The following is a 21,807-nucleotide window of genomic DNA, read 5'->3' as shown; positions in this document are numbered from 1 at the left end:
AACGAGGGGGTGACCATAGGTGGAGCATCGATTTCCCATGTTGGTAATGACCAGGTCTAGAATATTGGACCCCCTGGTGGGACTATGGATTAGTTGATCCAGGGCGTTGGAATTTATGAATTCCAAGAACCGTTGGGCAAAGGTGTTGGTAAAGGAGTAGTTTTCCCAGTTAATGGCAGGGTAGTTAAAATCACCCAGTATTAGGGTGTTTGGTTCTATCTTAATATTTTCCAGTATGTTTAGAAAGGTGTAGCGAGAATCTTGGGGTATGGTGGCGGATCTGTAGCAAGCTACAATTTGGATTGCAGTCTTACCTAGTGTTAGTTGCACCTGGAGAATTTCCGACGCACTGTGTTGGGCAACTAGCCTGGTGGTGTGAATATCCTTGGTGAATATTGACACTCCTCCACCTTTAGTGTTTCGGTCCTGGTTTGGTGGCCAAAAAGTGTGGTAAGAGTTGTAGCCTGGTATTGCAGGGGTGCTCTCTGGAGCCTTGAAACAGGTCTCAGTTACTGCACAGATATCGATGTTCTCCATTTTTAGGAGTGCCTCGCGAGAATGCATTTTCAGGTTTAGACTTCTAGCATTGAGTAGCATTACCTTCAGATTTTGCATGCTTGTACCTGTTACGGTGGTGGTTTTGTCCTTTGAACTTTGCCTAAAAAAGGCACTATAGGGGTTGCAAGAGCCTTAGCCAGTAACCTGAATCCCAGGGGCGACAAGTGCAGACCGTCTCTGGCAAAGCATCGTGGTCTGTCAATCATGTCGTCCCAGGCAGACAGATACTGGATCCCCTTTGAATGACACCAGAAGCTTAGCCAATTGTTGAAGTCAATCATTTTGTCCTTATATTGTGGTATCATTCTGGGCGAAGGCAGGATGCTACTCAGGGCTAGGGTCATACCTGCCTGGGCCACATGATCCGAGAGCTCTTCCATGTCTCTTTTCATGTAGTCCAGGGAGGTATGTCTCAAGTCATTCACTCCAACATGGACAATGAGAGAGTCATATTTGTACTTGTGGAGTGACTTGGTGCATGCGTTATGTGGCGGATCCTGGCACCTGACAGGCAGCTGATTTTCTCCTTGTTCAACCTAGTGAGAGGGACATCAGTGTGCCGGACTATAGAGTCACCTATGACTAAAGTGTTAGGTACATTGTCTTGCCTTAGGGGCTGTTGCTGGGTGGCACACTGGTGCTGTGAACTATGTGACACTTTGGTTGTGATTGGTGTTTGTTTGCATTTCAGCTTCAGAGGTCCTTGTTGCTTGGGCAGGTTACAGTTAAGGGCCTCTGCATATGTGGATTTAGTGTTGCTATGTGTGGGTGTTGGTGGTGTGGGTTTAGAAGGGCTATGTGTTGCTTGAGGTGTAGTGTGGGTATTAACCTTCTCCTCTTGACTGTCTAGCACAATCTTGGGTGGAGAGAGCTTTGCTTCCATTTTGGCTATGTAAGTGCATCTCTCACAGGTTGTAGTGTTGGGTGGTAGGAGGAGAGGGTTGTCTGTACATGAGGCAATTGCTGCATTGCCCCAGTATGCCCAGATTCACCAGGTGGACAGGAGAAATCACCAGAAGCTGACCCTTGGACAGGCCTGGTTTGGTGCTTTATTTTTTTTTTGTAAAGTACAGGAGCTGTTTTCCCTTACCTTAGCAAGGTACTTTGCAATTATAGGCTGTTTCGTGCCTACTATTAATTTCTCCTTATTAACAAGGAGAGTTGAGTGCTTGTATCAGTTTAAGGCTTCCTAGTGCTTTCCAGCAGGTATTAGAGAAAGTGCTAGTCACAGGGATGCTTAAAGGCAAGATGAAAAAAAAATGCACACTGCAGTGTGCACTACAGAAGTTAGATGTGAAAGTAGGTAACTTAAGTTTTACCTGTTTAAAAAGTTAAGGTTTAGTGGAGAGTTACTATTTTTAAAACATAATATCGAACGTGCCGGACCTCAAACTTTATATTGTGGGGGGCTGTGCCCCCCCCCCTGCTAAATACATATTCCAACTCAGAGATCACACTACAGTGAGGAAAGGGCAAATATCCTATTCTTCACTGTACCGCAATCTCAGAAAAAGCACTTTTGAAGTCCAGTACGTTCGATATGAGCATTCACAATTTGTGCGATTCGCTGATATGATATAGACCCTGTATTTTCAGCCTAACAACCTTGAAGCCACTCACCTTTGGCTCATACTCAGAGGAAGCTCAATACATTCAAAATTCAGGCCATAGCAATTCACGCTATCCTGAGAGAGATGTCTGGTCCCTTAATTTTCAATTACATCTTCTATGGATTGGTTCATAGGTTTACTCTAGGCTAGTGACCACTAGGGCCCTTATAGGCCTAGCCATGCAATCCAGATGCGACCTACAAATTCAATTTATACAGGCAGTTGTTTATTGACTGCTTCTGTCCATCAGAGCCATAGAAACAGGACTGCGTTTGTAGACTACACGCATAACTTAGAATTGATCCTGGCCAGTAAGCTAACACTTCCAGTTCAAGTGAAATCGTCCTATTTCCACTTATAACACTTCAGGATTAGGCACTTGTTACCTAAAACTATATTCCTGGGTAATGGGCATCACTGGTCTCATTTTGCCTGGACTACTATAATTACCTTGCCCTGGACTTTTTTTCTGTTTTTAAGCATTTTATTAAAACATCATTCAAATCATAGTGATAAACACACACACTGAATACAATGTATTTCATTTGTACATAAGTACTAGGCTAGCTGCGCTTGTGGGCCATTTTAAGACGAGACACATTGTCCATATGACTTTTGTCAATTTAACATTAGACTGCTCAAGTTCTGCCTTCCCAGAAGTATCATTCCTTCTGAACATTGTGATGTATTGTTCCGACACATTCCATTTACTTCTATGTAGTTTACTCTATACTTTTTCTAAAGATCCCGCCTCTAGTTCTTACTTCCTTTACAACATTTAACAATTCCGTTAGAGGTGGTTTTGTTTTTGATTTCTGTTTCCTAGTAATTGCTTTTTTGGCAGCCAACATTAAACTTAGCAAGGCCTTACTGTGTCTAGGAAATTCAGTTTTTATATTTCAGGTCAAACAAATTTCCTTAGTTAAAACACCTTCCCCCAATATTTCTGAAAGGATACACTGTACAGAATTTTTAAAGTCTATCAAATTGTTACAGCTTAAAAAAACACATTCAGGTACCCCTCTTTTCTATCACATTTCCAGCAACTGGCACTGACCTGTGAAAAAATTCTCTGAAGTCTGCTTTGGGTACCAAAATAGCTATGCAAGCACTTCCATGCAAAGATGCTAAACCTTCCAGACTTTGTTGCGTACCTTGGAGTCGTACATGTCCTCCCACCATTTCTACGTATACCGCATTTCCATTCTCATTTCCCATTCCTGTCTAGCAACATCAGATTAATTATTGTAGTTATCATGCATGTACCCAGGACTTGATAACAAGCTTAAACGTGTTGGCTTACCTGTTCATTCAGGACTTTGGTCCCACGTGTTACCTGAGAGAGCTAGTGATACAACACTCCTCCTCCTCCTGGGGTCTGCATTAAGCTCCTTAAGATACTGCTGGTGGTTCCACAGGTGCACGTAGAAACATCTGATAACCATTCTTCTGCCTTTTAGACCCCCTGCACCTGTGGAACTTGCTGCTTGGAGGACTTCATGAATATTCTATCTTTGCAAGCTTTGGCAGGTCACTTGCAACGTATCTATATGAAATGTTTTTTTTGACAGTGTAGGCTGATTATTAATTATTTTATTTTTACATTGTGTTTGTATCCATCAATCTGTTAAATATATTACCCATAATTCCATACTTCCTTGTATATTTTTATACAGTTTTGCTCTATGCATGTTTTTATGGAATTTTATTTATTATTGTAAAGTACAGCTTTGTACCTAACATAAATGTAGATGTTCGAGTATATACACTGCTACAGTCATTGCACTTGGGTTATCCTGCCATCAGGCAGTTCCCCAGTCAGCTTGAGTTCCAAAGTCTTGGTCTGGCGTTGGTTGCTGTCGCCTCCTCCCTGACGTCAGTGCGGCAGGGGTATATAAGATGCAGCCAACGCCATTTTCTTCAGTTTTTCTTGCCCCAGATGTCAGGTGCCCCCAAATAGGTAGGCAATTCAAATTGCTAATAAAACATACATAAGAAAAGCAAACAACTTTCAGCTACCAGCAAATACTCCCCATTGGTAGTAAGGGGTAGAAGACAGATATGTACCAGCAAGTAAGAGGGGAAGGAAGGAGGGTAACCTGGACTGCAGCAGTGTATACACTCGAACATCTACATTTATGGTAGGTACAAAACTGTACTATGTTCATCGTGTTACACTGCTGCAGTCATTACACTTGGGTGGAATCCCAAAGCTGAGGTAGGGTGGCTGGTTCTATAAGGCATTAGGGGTGGCTATAAGGCCTTGCAGCACTGCAGTGGCGAAGCCAGCTCTGGATTTAGAGTATAGAGGCAGATGGTAATGCTTGGTGAAGGTACGTACAGAACTCCAAGTTGCCACTTCCAAAATATCCTTGGTAGGTACTCCTCTGAGGTAGGCAGTTGAAGTGGCTGTTGCCCTAGTGAAGTGAGATCTAATGCTGCTAGGTACAGGTTTCCCATGGTGTGTATAGCAGAAACGTATACAATGTCCTATCCATTTTGAAATAATCTGTTTTGAAATGGCTTTTCCCTGTGCTCCTGTAGCATATGCTACCAATAATTGCTCAGATTTCCTGAAAGCTTTGGTTTTGTCCAAGTAGAAGCGTAACTGCCTGTGAATGTCCAAGGAATGCAGTAGTCTCTCCCCTTTATTCTGTGGTTTTGGATAAAAAGTTGGCAAATAGCTTGGTTTAGAGCCACACTGGATACCACCTTTGGCATAAATGTAGGGTTAGTTCTTAAAGACCCCCTGCCCTGGTGGAAAATGAGGAAAGGTTCCACTGCCATTAGTGCCTGTAATTCTGAAATTCTTCGTGGTGATGTTATTGCCAGGAACAGAGCAGTTTTCCAAGCGATATATTTTAATTCTGCTGTGTTAGCTGGCTCAAAAGGAGGTAAAGTTAATTTTTCCAAAACAAAGTTGAGGTACCAAGTTGGAGTAGGTGCTCTATGGGGCGGTCTTATGTTTTTAGCCCCCTCTGAGGTACTGTCTTAGCAAAGTTGTTGCGTCTTTCAGCTTTTCCCGGTTAGGGGTCGCCACAGCAGAACTCCGGTCCGCTAATGATTGGTAGTTGATTTTTACGTGCCGAGTTACCAGCCCTGACGCACAACCTTCAACGAAAGTACGCCAATTCACGCATATCTCCATGCAGAAGACGCTCTAGCTGAGAGTCGAACCAGACAGCGTCTTACTGTGAGGCGACAACACTACCGCAGCACAACCACCGTGGGTACTGTGGATATGAGAAAATTGGTGGATCCGTGTTGTAATGAGCAGAGATGGCAGAGGCGTGGATCTTGATGGATGAAAAAGAAAGGCCCTTGTCCAGCATCTCAGTTAAGTGTTGCAGTATCTGAGGAATGTTTGGGACTAGAGGGTCAAGGCTGTGTGCTTGGTTCCAGGCAAAGAATCTCTTCCATTTATCCGAATAGGCTTTCCTGGTACTAGGCCTTCTGGCCTCCAGAATAACATCCATAACAGCTTTGGAGAGAGGCATTGCTTGCTTGACTAAGGAATCTTCCATGCAGCTAGGTTTAAGGTCTTTAGCTGGCTGTGTAGTATCTGATTGTTGTGCTGAGTCAGCAGATGTGGAATTTGAGGTAAAATCCAGGGTGGTCCTTGTGCTAAGTTCTTTAAGATTGGGTACCAGTGCTGGCGTGGCCAGTCTGGTGCAATCAGGATAATCTTTGGCTCTTCTTGCCTGGCTTTTATGAGTACCTTTGGCAGGAGAGGTAGTGGTGGGAAAGCGTATACTTGTAGATTTTTTCAGCTGAATGAGAGGGCATCCACTTTCCATGCTTGTAGATGGTAACTCCTTGTGCAGAATTTCTGTAGCTGGCAGTTCATTGGGGATGCAAACAGATCCATGTCTGGGCTCCACCATTTCTGTGTTACTTTGAATATTTGCGGATTCAATTCCCATTCGTGGGGATCCATGATGTTTCTGCTTAAGTCGTCTGCCAGTGTGTTTTTCTCTCCTGGCAGGAATTGTGCTTGCAGATGAACTTGATAGTTTAGAGCTGTGTTACACAAGGTCATGGTTTGCCTGCAGAGGGGGTAGGAGTGAGTGCCCCCTTGCTTGTTTATGTACCACATAACTGTAGTGTTGTCTGTCTTTAGTAGTAGTTATCCTGGATGCAACAGGTCCTTGAAAGCTATAAGGGCATTTTGTACAGCTAGCATCTCTTTTTGATTGATGTGAAGATGCCTTTGTTCTGCGGGCCACTTGCTCTGAATACAGTTGCCTGCCATGTGTGCTCCCCAGGCGTAATCCGATGCATCTGTTGTCAGTGTTTGCCTGGCTGTGGGTTGAGTAAAAGGCTGTCCCTTGTTGAGGTGACAAGCTTGAGCCCACCACTGAAACTCCTGTTGAAGGCAAGGAATTAGTGGTATAACTGTTTCCAAACTTTGACAGTGTTGAGACCATACATTCTTTAAGTACCATTGTAGTTTCCTCATATGCAGTCTGGCATATGGAATTAGTAGTATGCAAGATGCCATCTAACCCAAGGCCTGCAGAATTTTTCTTGCAGGGAGTTGGGTCTTTGTTGCTATCAATTGAAGTTGTCCTTGCTTGTCTGGCGTGAGATAAGCCATCTGGGCCATTGTATTCAAGCTGGCACCCAGGAATATTATCTCTTGTGAGGGCACTAGTTTTGATTTCTTTTCGTTTACTGTGTACCCCAGGCAACTTAATAACTTTTTTACAAATGCCAGATGCTTTAGAAGAATGTCCTTGCTCTCTGCTTGAATCAGGCAGTCGTCCAGGTACGAATAAATTTGAACTCCTGTCTGCAAAATGCAATTACTGGTGCCAGGCACTTTGGCTTATCTACTGCACCCAAGGTCTTCACAAAGGGCAGTGCAGAGAATTGATAGTGCATTGAACCAGCTATGAATCGGAGGTATCTTCTGTAGTTTTGTCTGATAGGGACATGCAGGTATGCCTCCTTGAGGTCCAATGTCACAAGCCAAGCTTTCTTGCCCAGCATGGGAAGAAGCTGCTGTAGTGTCAACATTTTGAATTTCAGAACATCCAGATAAGTGTTTAGAGAAGAAAGATCCAGACTGGGCCTCCAGGCTTTGTCCTTTCTGGGAACCAGAAAGAGTCTTGAGTAAAATCCTTGTCCTTGCTCCTGTGGTGGTACCTTTTGAATAGCTCTCATATCCATGAGTGCTGTAATTTGTTTTTGAGCCTCTGCCCATTGATTTGGTGGCAGATTTGGCATTCCTTTTAACCTTGGCAGCGTGTGAAAGTGGAACCTGTAACCTTGAGATACAATGTTGAAAACCCATTTGTCTTTGGTGATCATATGCCAATTGTGAGTTGTTTGGCAGCTATAGTGGGAAGTCATTGGGGCTGATTTTTATATGGCTGAGGCCTGTCTTCTCCTTTCTGGCCTGATGCAACCCATTGTCGAGGCCTGTAAAGACCTTGTGGTTGTCCTCTACCTCTTGGACGTCTGTATCTGCCCCTTGGAGGTCTGTCTGCAACTGGAAAGGACCAATTCTTAGTTGGCCAATTTCTGCTAAATCTAGGAGGCTGAACCTATAAGAAATCCTTCATCGTTGCATAGATTTTGCCTTATCCTCCATTTTCTTGAATACCTCTTCTGCCTTAACTCCAAGTAACACATCCTGCTGCAGAGATGCATCCAATAATTTTGCTTTAACTTGATATGCTAATGTATGTTCTTTTAACCAAGCATGTCTTCTAATGACAGAGCCTGTAACTGCTGCTTCTACAGGAGGCCTCTAAAGAATCAAAACCACATTGCAAAGTATGTTTTCCCACCTGTTCAGCTGCATGCAATAAATCCTGCATTTCTTTAAAAGTAGGAGGATCTGAATCTGGAAGCATTTTTTGTTTCAACTGAGACAGTAAAAACTGCTGATATTTTAGCAGGTGAAACTGGCAATTTAAGGCTCTCATTGCTAAAGTTGCAGACGTATATACTTTCTTTCCCCATCTGTCTAATGCTCAGGAATCTCTGTCAGAGGGAACTGGATTCTTGGCTTATGAGGCCTTAACCCCTTTGGGTCCCTGAGAAATAGTTTCAGGGTCAGCAACAGGGCTTTTGTACAGACATTTGTGTGAGTCAGGGACTCTGTAGTATGTCAGGTTTAACTAGGACTGGAGGTAAGGAATCAGGATTTAAGCTGGATTCAGTATACACATCATCCACAATATCTAACACTGGCGGAATAGCAAGGGGTCTGTGTTGAGGTAATAAAAGGAAGTCTCTGAGCCTTTTCTTGGATTCTGAGTAATCCTGGCCTTCCCAATGGAAATGCTCCCTCATGGTATGCAAGGTTTCCCCAAAGGAGTAGTCCTCAGGCGGAGAGGCTGATTGAATTAACTCCTCAGCATCAGAATCCTCATAAGGGGGTAAAGAATATCCTAGGTCTGAGGATGAATCTGAAGAGATGGACACCTGGTTGGATGAGTCATAGTCTGCATCCTGTCTAGGCCTTTGATCAGGAGGGGGATGGGACCCCCTGATCAGAGTGATTAGGTCTTCGGCCACTTTGAGCATTCGTTTCTTAGGCATGGGGGCCTGTGCTGGAGAATGCTGTATTTGTTTCTTTGATTTTAAAGCTGGCTTAGACTTAGCAGAGGGTTTAATGCTCAACTGAGTAGGTCTGAAAACACCCACTGAAGCTGCGGGCAAGCGCAGCTACTCTGGATCCCTCTGAAGGGTTAGTTTCGGTAGGCTGAATAACTTGTGCATCCGAAGGCCCAGCCATCTCCACGTGGGAGTCAGAGGCGGCCTGTGGTTCTATAGAAGCGGTCAGGGGCTGCGAAGGCGCCTCGCTGAAAACCGGAGAACCGGCGACTGGCCTAGAAGAGGCTTCGTCGTCAGTTTTGGGCCTCGGATGCCTATCCTTGACTTTGCGCTTTTTATGTATTCCGGTTGTCGGAAGTTCCGATGGCATTGTATAATTGAATTTTCTACCGAAATAATGTCGGGCAAAATCAAACCAACGTTTAATAGTGTGCTTGTTAAACTTAGCACAAAACCAACAACCAGTGACGTCGTGGTCTGGGCCTAGGCATGGGATACAATAAGAATGGAAATCCTTATGAGGTATTTGCTTCCCAGGAGAAATACAGTTATTAACTTTTACTGACATCGGTCTGAGGCAAGAAAAAGTTTCCCCAACGGGGTACTTAGCTTTGTAGAAGACTTCAGTTCTGGATTCAGAATGAAAATCTCAGGAGACGGGCGACCGGCACTTGCGAACTGCTTTTGCTTCGGGCACCGCGTGGCAAGAAAGACTGAAGAAAATGGCATCGGCTGCATCTTATATACCCCTGGCGCACTGACGTCAGGGAGGAGACGACAGCAACCGACACTGGACCAAGACTTTGTAACTCAGGCCAACTGGGGAACCGCCTGATGGCAGGATAACCCAAGTGTAATGACTATAGCAGTGTAACACGATGAACATTTCATGGTTTAAAACGTGTAAATAATGCTGAAGTTGAAATTATGTACATTTTCTTACAACATTTTGATAAAGTATATATAGACAAAATAAAAACAACATCTTGGTGGAATGTGACATTTATTTAGTAAAACTGTCTTAATAAACCAAACTGGGAAAATAGTGTGAAAATACAAATGTACAATAATTAAACATTAACAAGACAAATTTACAAGTGGCATCACTGCTGCACTGTTAAACATTCATAACAATGCAGGCTGCATTCAGAGGTGGTGTACAATTCAGTGCTAGTTATCTGTCCCACTTGAGTGGGAGTACAAAACAGCAAAAATAACCCAAAGCCGACCCTGGAAACCAAGCACTATACTCCAACTGCCTGCTTAAAACAGAAACAGATTTGATTACAAAACAGACTTAAAGCATCATTCAAGTTCCACTTCAGTCAGCTTTCTCCTTTTCTTTCATGTGCAAAAAGATGATACTGAACAAGAATAAACCAACCATCATGGAAAAGGCACTTGCATAATATGGGTATGCAGAAGGGATGAACCGTTCATACTGCGTGTGTTGCAAAGGCCGTACAGACACCTGAAAAAACAAAAGTTAACAAATGAGAAATGGGATTGAAAACATTTTTGTTTATTACAAGTTAGTCTGCTCAGCCTTACTAGGACAAGGATGGCAAGTTAATGCAGAAGCACTACCTGTAAACAGAGGTGCATCATGGAATGGAAGTTCTACATTCACAGATGTGTTTAGTAAATAAGGTAAGAATGTGAGCTGCACACTTGGGGAAGAAATATGACCATAAAAATAAGGTGCCTGATAAGAAGATGCAAAAAAGGAGATGACACAAAGGAGTGGCAGATACTACTCCAAGTGCACAAAAATGGAAAATTGGTGGAGAAATCAATTTAAGTCAATACCATTAAACTGCACAAGTAAAGGAAAAGAAGCAATTAAAAAAACAACGGGGTGGAATAGTAAGATCTTTTATATATAGGACATTCACAGAAAGTAGTTATTAAAAAGTTATCACCCTGTGTAATAGTTGCAAACATTAAGACAGAGTTAGTGATAGAGTGAGTGTGTGTATATGTGGGAATATGCACGTCAGCCATGTGTTTTGGACATGGAGAATCATAGGAAAACTCACAATAAGATTTCTTACAACTGCTTGTAAGGTGAGAAAGTACAGTTTTGTACACTTACCATAAATGTAGATGTTAAAGTGTATTCACTGTTGCAGTCATCACACAAGGGTTATCTGCCTGCAGGTAGCCCCTCAGTTGGCCCGAATACCAGAGACTTAGTATTTCTGAGTCGGTTGCTGTTGCTCCAGGGCTGATGTCAGGTCGTCAGGGGTATAAAAACAGGCAGCCAATGCCATTTCATCAGGTTTTCTTGCCCCAAATGTCAGGAGCCCCCCAATAGGGAGATAAGTTATGGTGGGGGAAACTACCACCAGTAAAAAGTAAATACCAATACCAACACCCCTGAAAAGGAGGGAGGGTAGTAAAAGGCATAGAGAGTTTAGAGAGAGAGAGAGAGAAATAGAGAAAAAAACAGGGGGCTGGAGGAAGGGGAAACCAGGACTGCAACAGTGAATATGCTCGAACATCTACACATATGGTAAGTGTACACAACTGTACTATGTTCTTTGTGTTTCACTGTTGCAGTCATCACACTTGGGCAGATTCCCAAAGCCGAAGAAGGGTGGAGGCAGTCACAAAGAGTTAGGGCCGACTAGAATGCCTTGCAGGTCTGCTATTGCAAAACCTGCCCTGGATTTGGAAAAGATAGGCAGGTGGTAATGCTTGGTGAAGGTGTGAACAGAACTCCAGGTAGCATCTTCCAGGATGTCCCTGGTAGGGTCTCCCCTGAGGAATGCTGCAGAGGTAGACGTTGCCCTAGTGGAATGTGTTCTGACCCCCTGAGGGGTTGGTTTCCCATGGTGCTTGTAGCAGAAATGGATGCAAACTGCTATCCATTTGGAAACTTGTTTGCTTTGAAATGGCCTTGCCCTCTGCCCCTGTTGCAAAGCTGACTAGTAAACTGGTCGGATTTTCTGAAGGGCTTAGTCCTATCAAGGTATAATCTGAGCTGTCAGTGCACGTCCAAGGAGTGCAGAATCCTTTTCCCTTTATTTTGAAGATTAGAGAAGGTAGGCAAGTGGATGGATTGACAGCCACACTGGACACCACTTTAGCCACAAAGGAAGGGTTAGTCCTGAGGGAAACCATTTCCACATGGAAAATAATGAAAGGCTCCACAGCCATAAGTGCTTGTAGCTCAGAAACTCTTCTAGCTGAAGTGATGACCAGAAGCAAGACTTGTTTTCCAAGAGAGGAATTTTAACTCTGCTGACACTGCAGGCTCAAAGGGGGGCAGCATGAGCTTTTCCAGTACAAAGTTAAGGTCCCAAGCAGGGGTGGGTGCTCTCCTTGGCGGCCTTAAGTAGTTTGCCCCTCTCAGGAAAGTACAGTTTTGTACCTACCATAAATGTAGATGTCCGATAGACATGCAACTGCAGTCATAACATGCGGGTTGTCCTGCCTCAGGCAGCCCTCGGTCGGCCGGATTCCAAAGTCTGGGTCCGACGTCGGCTGATTTCGCATTTCTCCCAGAGCGGCTGGAGTATATAAGCATCAGCCGACGCCATTTTCTTCAGTGTTTCTTGCCCCAGATGCCAGGTGCCCTCCAAGGAAGGCTGTAATCAAATTGGAAGACAAAAACAGGATTCCAAACAAATACATGAGCAATAAAACAAATACACCATAACAGATATCCCCAGCTAAGAGTGAGGGGGATAGGAGTGGACCCTAAGCATAGAGGGGTATGGAGGGAGGGGACTGCAGTTGCATGTCTATCGGACATCTACATTTATGGTAGGTACAAAACTGTACTATGTCCTTCAAGAATGCAACTGCAGTCATAACATGTGGGTAGAATACCATAGCTTAGCTGGGGAGGAGGTATGCTCTAGGAGAGATGGTGTGGCAATCAAACCCTGCAGGACTGTGCGAAGCAAAGCCTGCTCTGGATCTGGAATATAGGGAGAGATTGTAGTGTTTTGAGAATGTATGCACGGAGCTCCATGTAGCAGCTTCTAGAATGTCCTTTGTAGGCACCCCTCTTAAAAATGCTGTAGAGGTGGCTGTAGCTCTGGTGGAATGTGGTCTGACATAGGCTGGAACAGTCTTTCCATGAAAGGAATAACAGAATCTGATGCAATGTCCAATCCATTTAGAAATAGTCTGCTTTGAAATTGCTTTTCCTTGGACTGCAGGGGCGTAAGCTACAAAAAGCTGTTCAGACTTCCTACTGGCCTTGGTTCTGTCCAGGTAGTATCGAAGTTGTCTATGAATGTCCAAGGTATGCAAAGGCCTTTCCCCCTTATTCTCAGGATTGGGGAAGAAAGCAGGCAGATGAATGGCTTGATTTAGAGAAACCCTAGATACCACCTTTGGCATAAAGGTAGGGTTGGTCCTTAATGAAACCCTGTCTCTGTGGAAAATAATAAAGGGTGGTATTGCCATTAGGGCCTGTAGTTCCGAGACCCTTCTTGCTGAGGTAATTGCCAACAGGAAGGCTGTTTTCCATGAGAGAAATTGCAAGTCAACTGAAGCTGCTGGCTCAAAGGAGGTAGAGTCAGTTTTCTAAGACAAAATTGAGGTCCCAGGCTGGCACTGGGGCCTTTCTTGGTGGCTTAATGTTCTTGATTCCCTGAGGAATTGTCTTAGTAAGGTGAGAAAAACAGGAGGATCAGTGTTGTATCTAGCTGAAATAGCAGATGCATGTATCTTTATTGAAGAATATGAGAGGCCGCTCTGTAACATATCTGCCAAATATTCCAAGATAAGTGGGATGTTCAGTAATGATGCATCATGTCCTTTGCTGGTATTCCAATTGCTGAATCTTTTCCACTTTGCTAAGTAGACCTTTCTGGTGGACGGTCTTCAAGCCTCTGTTAGTATCCACTGAACTTCCTTGGAGAGAGATAAGCTGAAGTTATTTATGGGATCTCCCAGGCTGTTAGCTGCAGTGTCTGAAGGTTTGGATGCAGAGTTTCGAAATTGTGTTGAGTCAAAAGTAGAGGCCACTGAGGGAGGGCCCACCTCCTGGCTGGGATTGTAACTGGATGTTTAGGCTCAGTGATTTCTCCCAAAGCTGCATTGTCAGTCTGCAAAGGGGGTAAGAGTGGGTGCCCCCCTGCTTGTTTATGTACCACATCACAGTGGTGTTGTCTGTCCGTATCATTAAGTGACCTTGCTGGAGTTGATTTTGAAAAGCCTCGATAACATGCATTACTGCCAGCATTTCCTTTTGGTTTATATGCAGATGTGTTTCCTTTGGAGACCATTGTCCTTGTATACACCTGCCTTCCATGTGCACCCCCATCCGAGGTCTGAGCCTGTAGTCATGGTCTGTGTTATCTGTGGTTTTTTGAATGACATACCTGTGTTTTCCTGGCTCACCGAGGCCCACCATAGGAATTCCTTTTGTAGGCATGGAATGAGTGGTATGATTGTCTCCAAGTTGTTGCTGTGCTGAGACCAAATGCTTTTTAGGTACCATTGAAGCTTTCTCATGTAGTTTTGCTAATGGAACCAGTAGAATGCAGGATGCCATGTAACCCAGGGCCTGTAGGAATCTCCTTGCAGTCATCTGGGTGAGTTTTGCTAAACCTTTGAAGTATTGAGTTAACTTCTCTTGCTTGTCTTCTGTCAGGTAAGCCATCTGAGAGGCTGTGTCTAGTTTGGCTCCTAAGAAGATTATTTGCTGATAGCTGCAGTTGACTTTTTTTGGAAGTTGACTGTGTATCCCAGAGCTTGAAGTAATCGTATGACATATTCCAGATTTTTGTCAACATCAATTTGTCGTCCGCTTGTATGAGGCAGTCGTCCAGGTAATGGGTAAATTTGTATACCCTGGAGCCTGCAATGAGCAATTACTGAAGCCAGGCATTTTGTAAACACTCTGGGTAACGCAGTAGATAAGCCAAATGGCAATGCTGAGAATTGATAATGCTCTGGCCCTGCAAGAAATCTGAGGTATCTTCTGCAGCTGTGTCTGATAGGGACATGCAGGTATGCCTCCTGAGGTCCAGAGTAATCAGCCACGACTCCTTGCCCAGCATGGAAGGAGTTGCTGCAGTGTCAGCATTTTGAACTTTGGTACTATGAGAAAGGTGTTTAATGTTTAATGGACAAGTCCAGTATTGGTCTCCATTGAGTTTTTTTGGAAACAAGAACAGTCTTGAGTCTAAAAACCCTGTTCTGTTTCTTGTTGGAACTCTTTTCTTGCTTTCATTCGAGTTGGCAGAGTGATTTGCTTGATAGCCTCTGCCCTTTGATGTTGTGGTAGATTTGGCATGCCTTGTTTTCTTGGTAAGGTATGAAAATGAAACCCTACCCTCGGTCTATAATGTCCAAAATCCATTTGTCCTTTGTTAGTCTGTGCCAGTTTTCTGCAAACAGAGATAATTTCCCCAATCCCACGGAGCTTCTAGTTGTTCCCTGGTAGGCGTAGTAGAGGAAAGTCATTGAGATTGTGGTGGTTGGGCAGGAGAAACCCCCTGGCCACCTCTTTGGTTTCCTGGCTGCCATTGACGCCCCCTGTAAGGGCCTCTGTATTGGCCTCTTCCTCGCCACGCCTGTTCTTACCCTTTGAAACTTTTCTGGATTAGGGAAAGGACCAGTTTTTGAAGGCCAATTCCTACTGAATCTGGGGTTGAACCTGGAGGAAATCCTTTACAGTTTGAACTGATTTAGCTTTTTCTTCGATGGTTTTTAACATCCTTAGCATTTGCACCAAAAGCTTGTTCTTCTTTCCAAAGGTGCATCCAGAAGTTTTGCTTTTACATGATCTGGTAGAGGTTGATCTTTATCACTGCCCCTGTCATAGCTGCCCTTCATGAAGCTTCCAGCATCATATCCACACTGCAGGAAGTGATTGCTTATATGTCTTCCTGCAAAGACTTCCTGTCTAAAGGAAAGCTAATGAAAAAAGGCAATTTAAAGCTCCAGGTAGTGGATGTGTAAACCTTTTACCCCATCTCTCTAATGACGGAGGCTGAAACTCCTTTAGCCCTGTGAAATAGTTTCCAAATCAGCAGAATGGGCCCTGAATAAATGGGAATGAGTTTCTGGGACCCTGTAATACCTATCTGTGGCTGGAGCAGGAGGAAGAGAATCAGGGGTAGCACTAGAATCAGAATAAATCATCCAGAACATCAAGTACAGGAATAGCTAAGGGCCTGTGCTGAGGCTCATTTCCTGGAATCAGAATATTCCTGACCCTGCCACTTGAAATGTTCCCTCATGGTGTGCAGAACTTCCCAAAAGAAATATCCTCAGGAGGGGAGGTCAAGGTATGGAATCTTCTGCATCCGAAGTCCTCATAGGTCTGAAGAGCTCTTCCTGGTTATCAGAGTGGACAGAGCCCTCAGAGTGTTCATCTGAAGGAGTAGGGTCAGAGGGTTCAACCCGGGCCTTTATCAGGAGGAGGCTGGGATGCTCTCTCAGGATGGGCCTGTGAACCTGTAATCATGGAAATTAAATCAGCAGCCATGGACATAATTTGTGTCTCCGGATTTAGAAGTAATATGCTTTGTTTTGCTGGCTGCCTTAGCCCTAGTGTAGCCTTTAATAGACATGGCCATAGGAGGCCTGGCAGCTCCAGGAGTGACCTTGTCTACAGCAATGGTCTCGGCATTTCCTCGGTTGTATCCAGAGGAAAATCTATAAGTCTGGAATCGGAGTGCGGTGTCTTCGGGAGAGACCGTCTCAGAGGGAACTCGCTAGGTTTTGGCGGAGTCGGTGGTAGGAGAATGTCGGTGGTCTTTTCGCTTTTGGGAGTTGTTGGAAGATGGCATGGTGTGCCTGAGAGTGCGCTTGTTGAACAGGGTCTGGGCCCAGGCAAGGGGTGGAAATCCTTATGAGGTATTTGTTTACCACAAAAGACAATTGTTAACTTTAGTAATTTCTGACATCGGCTGAGGCAAGAAAAGGTCCCCTGCAAGAAAGACTGAAGAAAATGGCCATGTTATGACTGCAGTTGCATTCTTGAAGGACATCTGTTTGATAAGAGGGTATGAGAAGAGAGGTGACTCAGTGTTGTAATGAGTCGAAATGGCAGAGGCATGGATCTTAATGGAGGAGAAGGATAGGCCTCTATGGAGTAGATCTGCTAAGTAATCCAGGATTAGAAGCAGGGAGGGAAGGGTTGTGTCCTCTCCTTTAGACTGAATCCAGGAGCAGTACCCTTTCCACTTAGCATAGGATTTCCTTGTACTGGGTCTTCTGGCTTCAAGGATGTCATCCACCACCTGCTCGCTTAGGCTGGTTACTGGGGGAGAATTCAAGGAATAAGCTGGGCTGCAGGATTTAGGGTTTGCAGTTGCAGATGCAAGATCTGTCCCCCCCCTTCTGAGAGAGCAGGGTTGGGTGTAGTTGCCAGGATGGCACCGGTGACAAGCTTCGCAGGAGTGGGTACCAATGTTGGCGTGGCCAGTCTGGGGCAATCAGAATTGCCCTTGGTCTGCCCTGTCTTAGCTTGAGCCATACTCTTGAGAAGAGGGGAAAAGGCATAAATTGACAGATTTACCCACTGGAAGGATAGGGCATCCGCTTTCCAGGCCCTGCTGTGAGATGTCCTGGTGCAGAATCTGCTGAGCTGTTGATTGTAAGGGGAGGCAAAGAGATCCACCTCTGGGGTCCCCCATTTCTGAATCAGAAGGCTGAAAGTACTGGGCTCTAGTTGCCACTTGTGTGGGTCTAGGAGATTTCTGCTTAAATCGTCTGCCAGTGAGTTTTTTTTGCCTGGCAGGAACTGAGCTTGCAGATGGACCTGCATGACCAAGGTTGTGTTCAACAGGGCCATGGCTAGCCTGCAGAGTGGGTTCCCCCCTGCTTGTTGCTGTACCACATGACTGTGGTGTTGTCTGTTTTTATTAGCAGGTGTCCTGGAGAAAGAAGGGATCTGAAAGCTGTCAGAGCATGCTGCACAGCTAGCATCTCTTTCTGGTTGATTTGCAGATGCATTTGATTTGGGCTCCAGTGACACTGAATGCACTTGACGTCCATGTGTGCCCCCCAGGCATAGTCTGATGTGTCTGTGATTAGGGTCTGGGTGGCGTGGGGTTGGTAAAGGGCAGTCCCTTGTTGAGGTTGCATGCTGCTGCCCACCAAAGGAACTCTGTCCTTAGACAGGGTATTATGGGAATGACAGTTTTCAGGTCCTGAGAATGTTGGCACCAAAGACTTTTTAAGTACCACTGAAGTTTCCACATATGCAGTCTAGCATATGGAGTTAGTAGGATGCATGAGGCCATGAATCCTAGGGCCTGCAGGACTTTTCCTTGCGGATAGCTGGCTTCTGGTGGCCATTTGAGTAAAACAGCCTGTCAGATAGGCTTGGTTTTCTGGAGTGAGGAATGCAACCTGGACGCTGTGTCCAAGCTTGCTCCCAGGAATACAATCTTTTGACTGGGGACTAGTTTTGATTTATTTTCGTTGATGGTGTACCCCAGGGAGGTAAGACGGTTTTTACAAATATCAGGTGCTGCAACAGCATTTCCTGACTGTCTGCCTGAATCAGGCAGTCATCCAAGTATGGGCAAATTTTAATATTTCTCTGTATGCAGTAAGCAATGGCTGGAGCCAGGCATTTTGTGAATACTTTGGGAGCAGTGGATAAGCCAAAGGGAAGTGCAGAGAACTGAATGCATAGATCCTGCCCTGAAGCGTATACATTTTCTGCACAACTCTTTTATAGGGATGTGCAGATAGGCTTCTTTTAAGTCTAGGGTGACTAACCAGGCATCCTTGGCTAGCATAGATAGAAGCTGCTGCAGGGTGAGCATTTTAAATTTGGGTACCACCAGGAAGGTGTTGAGAATGGAAAGATCCAGGATTGGGCCCTCTTTTCTGGGTACCAGGAAAAGTCTGGAATAGAACCCTTGATCCATCTATTCCACAGGAACAGGGTGAATTGCCCTTATAGAGAGCAGGGACTGGACTTGGTTTTGAGCCTCTGCCCATTGGTTTAGAGGGAGCTTTGGGAACCTTTTGGGGTTGGCAGTGAGTGGAAGTAAAATTTGTACCCCCGGGATACAAGGTTGAGGACTCATCTGTCTTTGGTGATGGGAATCCAGTTTTTTGCATAAAGAGCAAGTTTTCCCACTGGGGCACAAGCAGTTGGGCAGAGGAGGGGAGTGGAGTTGAGCAGTCATTGGGAATTCTTTCTGAAAGGGGGTGGCTTAGCACTCCCTGCTTTAGCAGTGGAAGCACTCCATTGCTTAGATCTCTGCATACCCTGAGACTGTAGTCTGGGGGGGGGGGGTCTGTTTCCCCTGGGTCTAGCTTGAGATGGCCTTGAGGGGGCTGGAAAGGACCAATGCTTCGAGGGACAATGCCTACTGAATCTAGGAAGCTGCACTTGCAGGAATTCTTTGTCTGCATAGATTTAGATTTTTCTTCCATCTTTTTAAGAACTTCTTCTGCTTTGGTGCCAAACAGATTGCCCTTGTTCAAAGAAGCATCTAGTAACTTGGATTTGACATGATCTGGCAAGGTCTGCTCCTTAAGCCAAGTATGCCTTCTTAGCACAGAACCAGTGACTGCTTCCCTGCAAGATGCTTCTAGGGCGTCAAAGCCACAGTCCAATGTATGCTTGCCGACTTTGCTTGCAGAATGCATAAGCTCTTGCAATTGTTTACTTTCTGCACAGTCTGTAAAGGTAGCTATTTTTTGCTTAATAAGTTCCATAACATGTTGTTGGTACTTCAGCATGTGAAACTGACAATTCAAAGCCCCAATGGCAAGAGTTGCAGAGGTATATACTTTCTTACCCCATCTGTCCAAAGCTCTGGAATCCCTGTCTGAAGGGGTGGGATTCTTAGCTGTAGTTGCCTTGATACCCTTAGGCCCCAGGGAAATTATCTCTGGGTCAGCAGTAGGATTTTTGAAAAGAAATTTGAGAGTCAGGTACTCTGTAGTATCTGTCTAGTTTCCTAGGGGCAGGGGGTAAAGTATCAGGATTAAGACTGGATTCCATAAAGACATCAACTTCCAGGATTGGTGGTATTGCTAAAGGCCTGTGTTGGGGCAAGTCTAGAAATTCTCTGAGTCTCTTTTTGGACTGAGGATAATCTTGGCATTCCCAGTGGAACTGCTCTCTTAAAGTATGTAAGGTTTCACCAAAAGAAAAATCCTCTAGAGGAAAGGCAGAGGGAATGGATTCCTCTGCATCAGGATCCTCATAAGCAGATAAGGGCATGTCTTCATAATCAGAAACCTCAGAGTCAGACTCTTGGTCTGTTGAAGATGCTGGGGACTGGTCTCTTTCTCTTAGTAGGGGAAGGCTGACTTCCCCATATAAGCATAAGGTCCTCTGCCATTCTAAGCATTTTATTTTGTGGCAAGGGAGATGCATGCGCTTTGGTCATTGGTTTCCTAGGCATAGCACGTACTCTTGGCTTTAGAAACTCGGTAGTTTTAGACAGAAAGTACAGTTGTGTACACTTACCATAAATGTAGATGTTAGAGTGTATTCACTGTTGCAGTCATTACATTTGGGTAATCCTGCTGGCAGGTTGCCCTCAGTCGGCCTGAATTCCAAAGTCCTGGGTCCTGCATCGGCTGTTGTCACCCATTCCCTGACGTCAGGTCGTCAGGGGTATAAAAGATGCGGCAGACGCCATTTTCTTTAGTTTTTCTTGCCCCAGATGTCAGGTGCCCCCTAAAAGGGTAGCCAAAATTTATATACATATAAATACATGCACCAATATAAATTTTTACCTTCAACTACAAGCAAATACACCACATAGGTTGTATAAATCAGAGAAGGAAAGCTAGGTTCCATCAGAAGAAAGGGGGGATGGCAGGTGGGTAAGCTGGACTGCAACAGTAAATACACTCGAACATCTACATTTATGGTAAGTGTACACAACTGTACTATGTTCTTCGTGTTTCACTGTTGCAGTCATTACATTTGGGTAGAGTCCCAAAGCTATGGATGGGAGGCTGGAGCTAAACATCATTAGGAGCGGCTATGAGGCCCTGCAGAACTGCAGTGGCAAAGCCTGCCATGGATTTAGAGTAGAGTGGAAGATGATAGTGCTTTGTGAAGGTGTGCACTGAACTCCAAGTAGCCGCCTCAAAATTGTCCTTGGTTGGTACTCCCCCGAGAAAGGTTGCTGAAGTAGCTGCAGCTCTGGTTGGATGTGGCCTAATGCCCTTAGGCACTAGCTTGCCATGGTGCAAGTAGCAGAAATGAATGCAGTGGCCTATCCACTTTGAAATGGTCTGCTTTGAGATAGCCTTTCCTTGTGATCCTTCAGCATATGCCACTAGTAATTGTTCTATCTTTCGGAAAACTTTGGCTCTGTCCAAGTAGAATCTAAGCTGTCTGTGTAGGTCCAAAAAATGCAGAATTCTCTCCCCCTTGTTCTGTGGATTTGGATAAAAAGTTGGCAGATGAATAGTTTGGTTAAGAGCCACACTGGACACCACCTTAGGCATAAATGTTGGGTTTGTCCTCAGAGAGACCCTGTCTGGATAAAAAATGATAAAATGTTCCACAGCCATGAGTGCCTTAATCTCTGAAACTCGTCTTGCAGAAGTTATTGCTAGGGGCAGAGCTGTTTTCCAAGATAAAAACTTTATATCAGCAGTAGCAGCTGGCTCAAAAGGAGGCAGGGTGAGTTTTTCCAAGACATAGTTGAGGTCCCATGCAGGCATTGGTGATCTCCTTGGAGGCCTTAGATTTTTGGCTCTTCTGCGGTACTGTTTTAGTAAGGGATGAGAAAAGACTGGTGGCTCTGTATTGTAATGAGCCGAAATGGCAAAGGCATGAATTTTAATAGATAAAAAAGATAGACCTTTGTCCAGCAACTCAGTTAAGTATTGTAAAATCTGAGGAATATTTGGCACAGCTGTTATCAGTTCCTTGTGCCTGGTTCCAAGCACAGAATCTCCTTCCATTTTCCAGCATAAGATTTTCTAGTACTAGGCCTTCTGGCTTCCAAGATGACATCCATCACAGCTTTACTGAGAGGTATGTTTTGTATGACTACATTATCTGCCATGCTGCCAGGTTTAAAGTCCTGAGTTGGCTGTGCAGGATTGGATTGTTTTGCTGGGACAGTAGATGAGGTATCTGAAGTAAGGACCAAGCTGGGCACAG

The 21,807-nt window shown here is 44.7% G+C and overlaps 1 protein-coding gene across 1 annotated transcript in view; it reads right to left on the bottom strand.

Moving 5' to 3' along the window:
• Positions 1-9,724: 9,724 nt before the first annotated feature.
• DDOST (dolichyl-diphosphooligosaccharide--protein glycosyltransferase non-catalytic subunit) overlaps positions 9,725-21,807 on the bottom strand; it is a 337,702-nt gene continuing 325,619 nt past the window's right edge. Inside the window, exon 11 of the mRNA XM_044063179.1 lies at positions 9,725-10,206. Coding sequence (XP_043919114.1) covers positions 10,057-10,206 — 150 coding nt within the window. The 3' untranslated portion in view covers positions 9,725-10,056. The remainder of the gene's footprint in view (positions 10,207-21,807) is intronic.

This window comes from Protopterus annectens, chromosome 2.part1, assembly GCF_019279795.1.
Source record: "Protopterus annectens isolate FY-2018-M chromosome 2.part1, PAN1.0, whole genome shotgun sequence".
In the NCBI taxonomy this organism is placed as follows: domain Eukaryota; kingdom Metazoa; phylum Chordata; order Ceratodontiformes; family Protopteridae; genus Protopterus; species Protopterus annectens.
The sequence above is the reverse complement of the archived record's forward strand: the minus strand, read 5'-3'. Positions and strand labels throughout refer to the sequence as shown.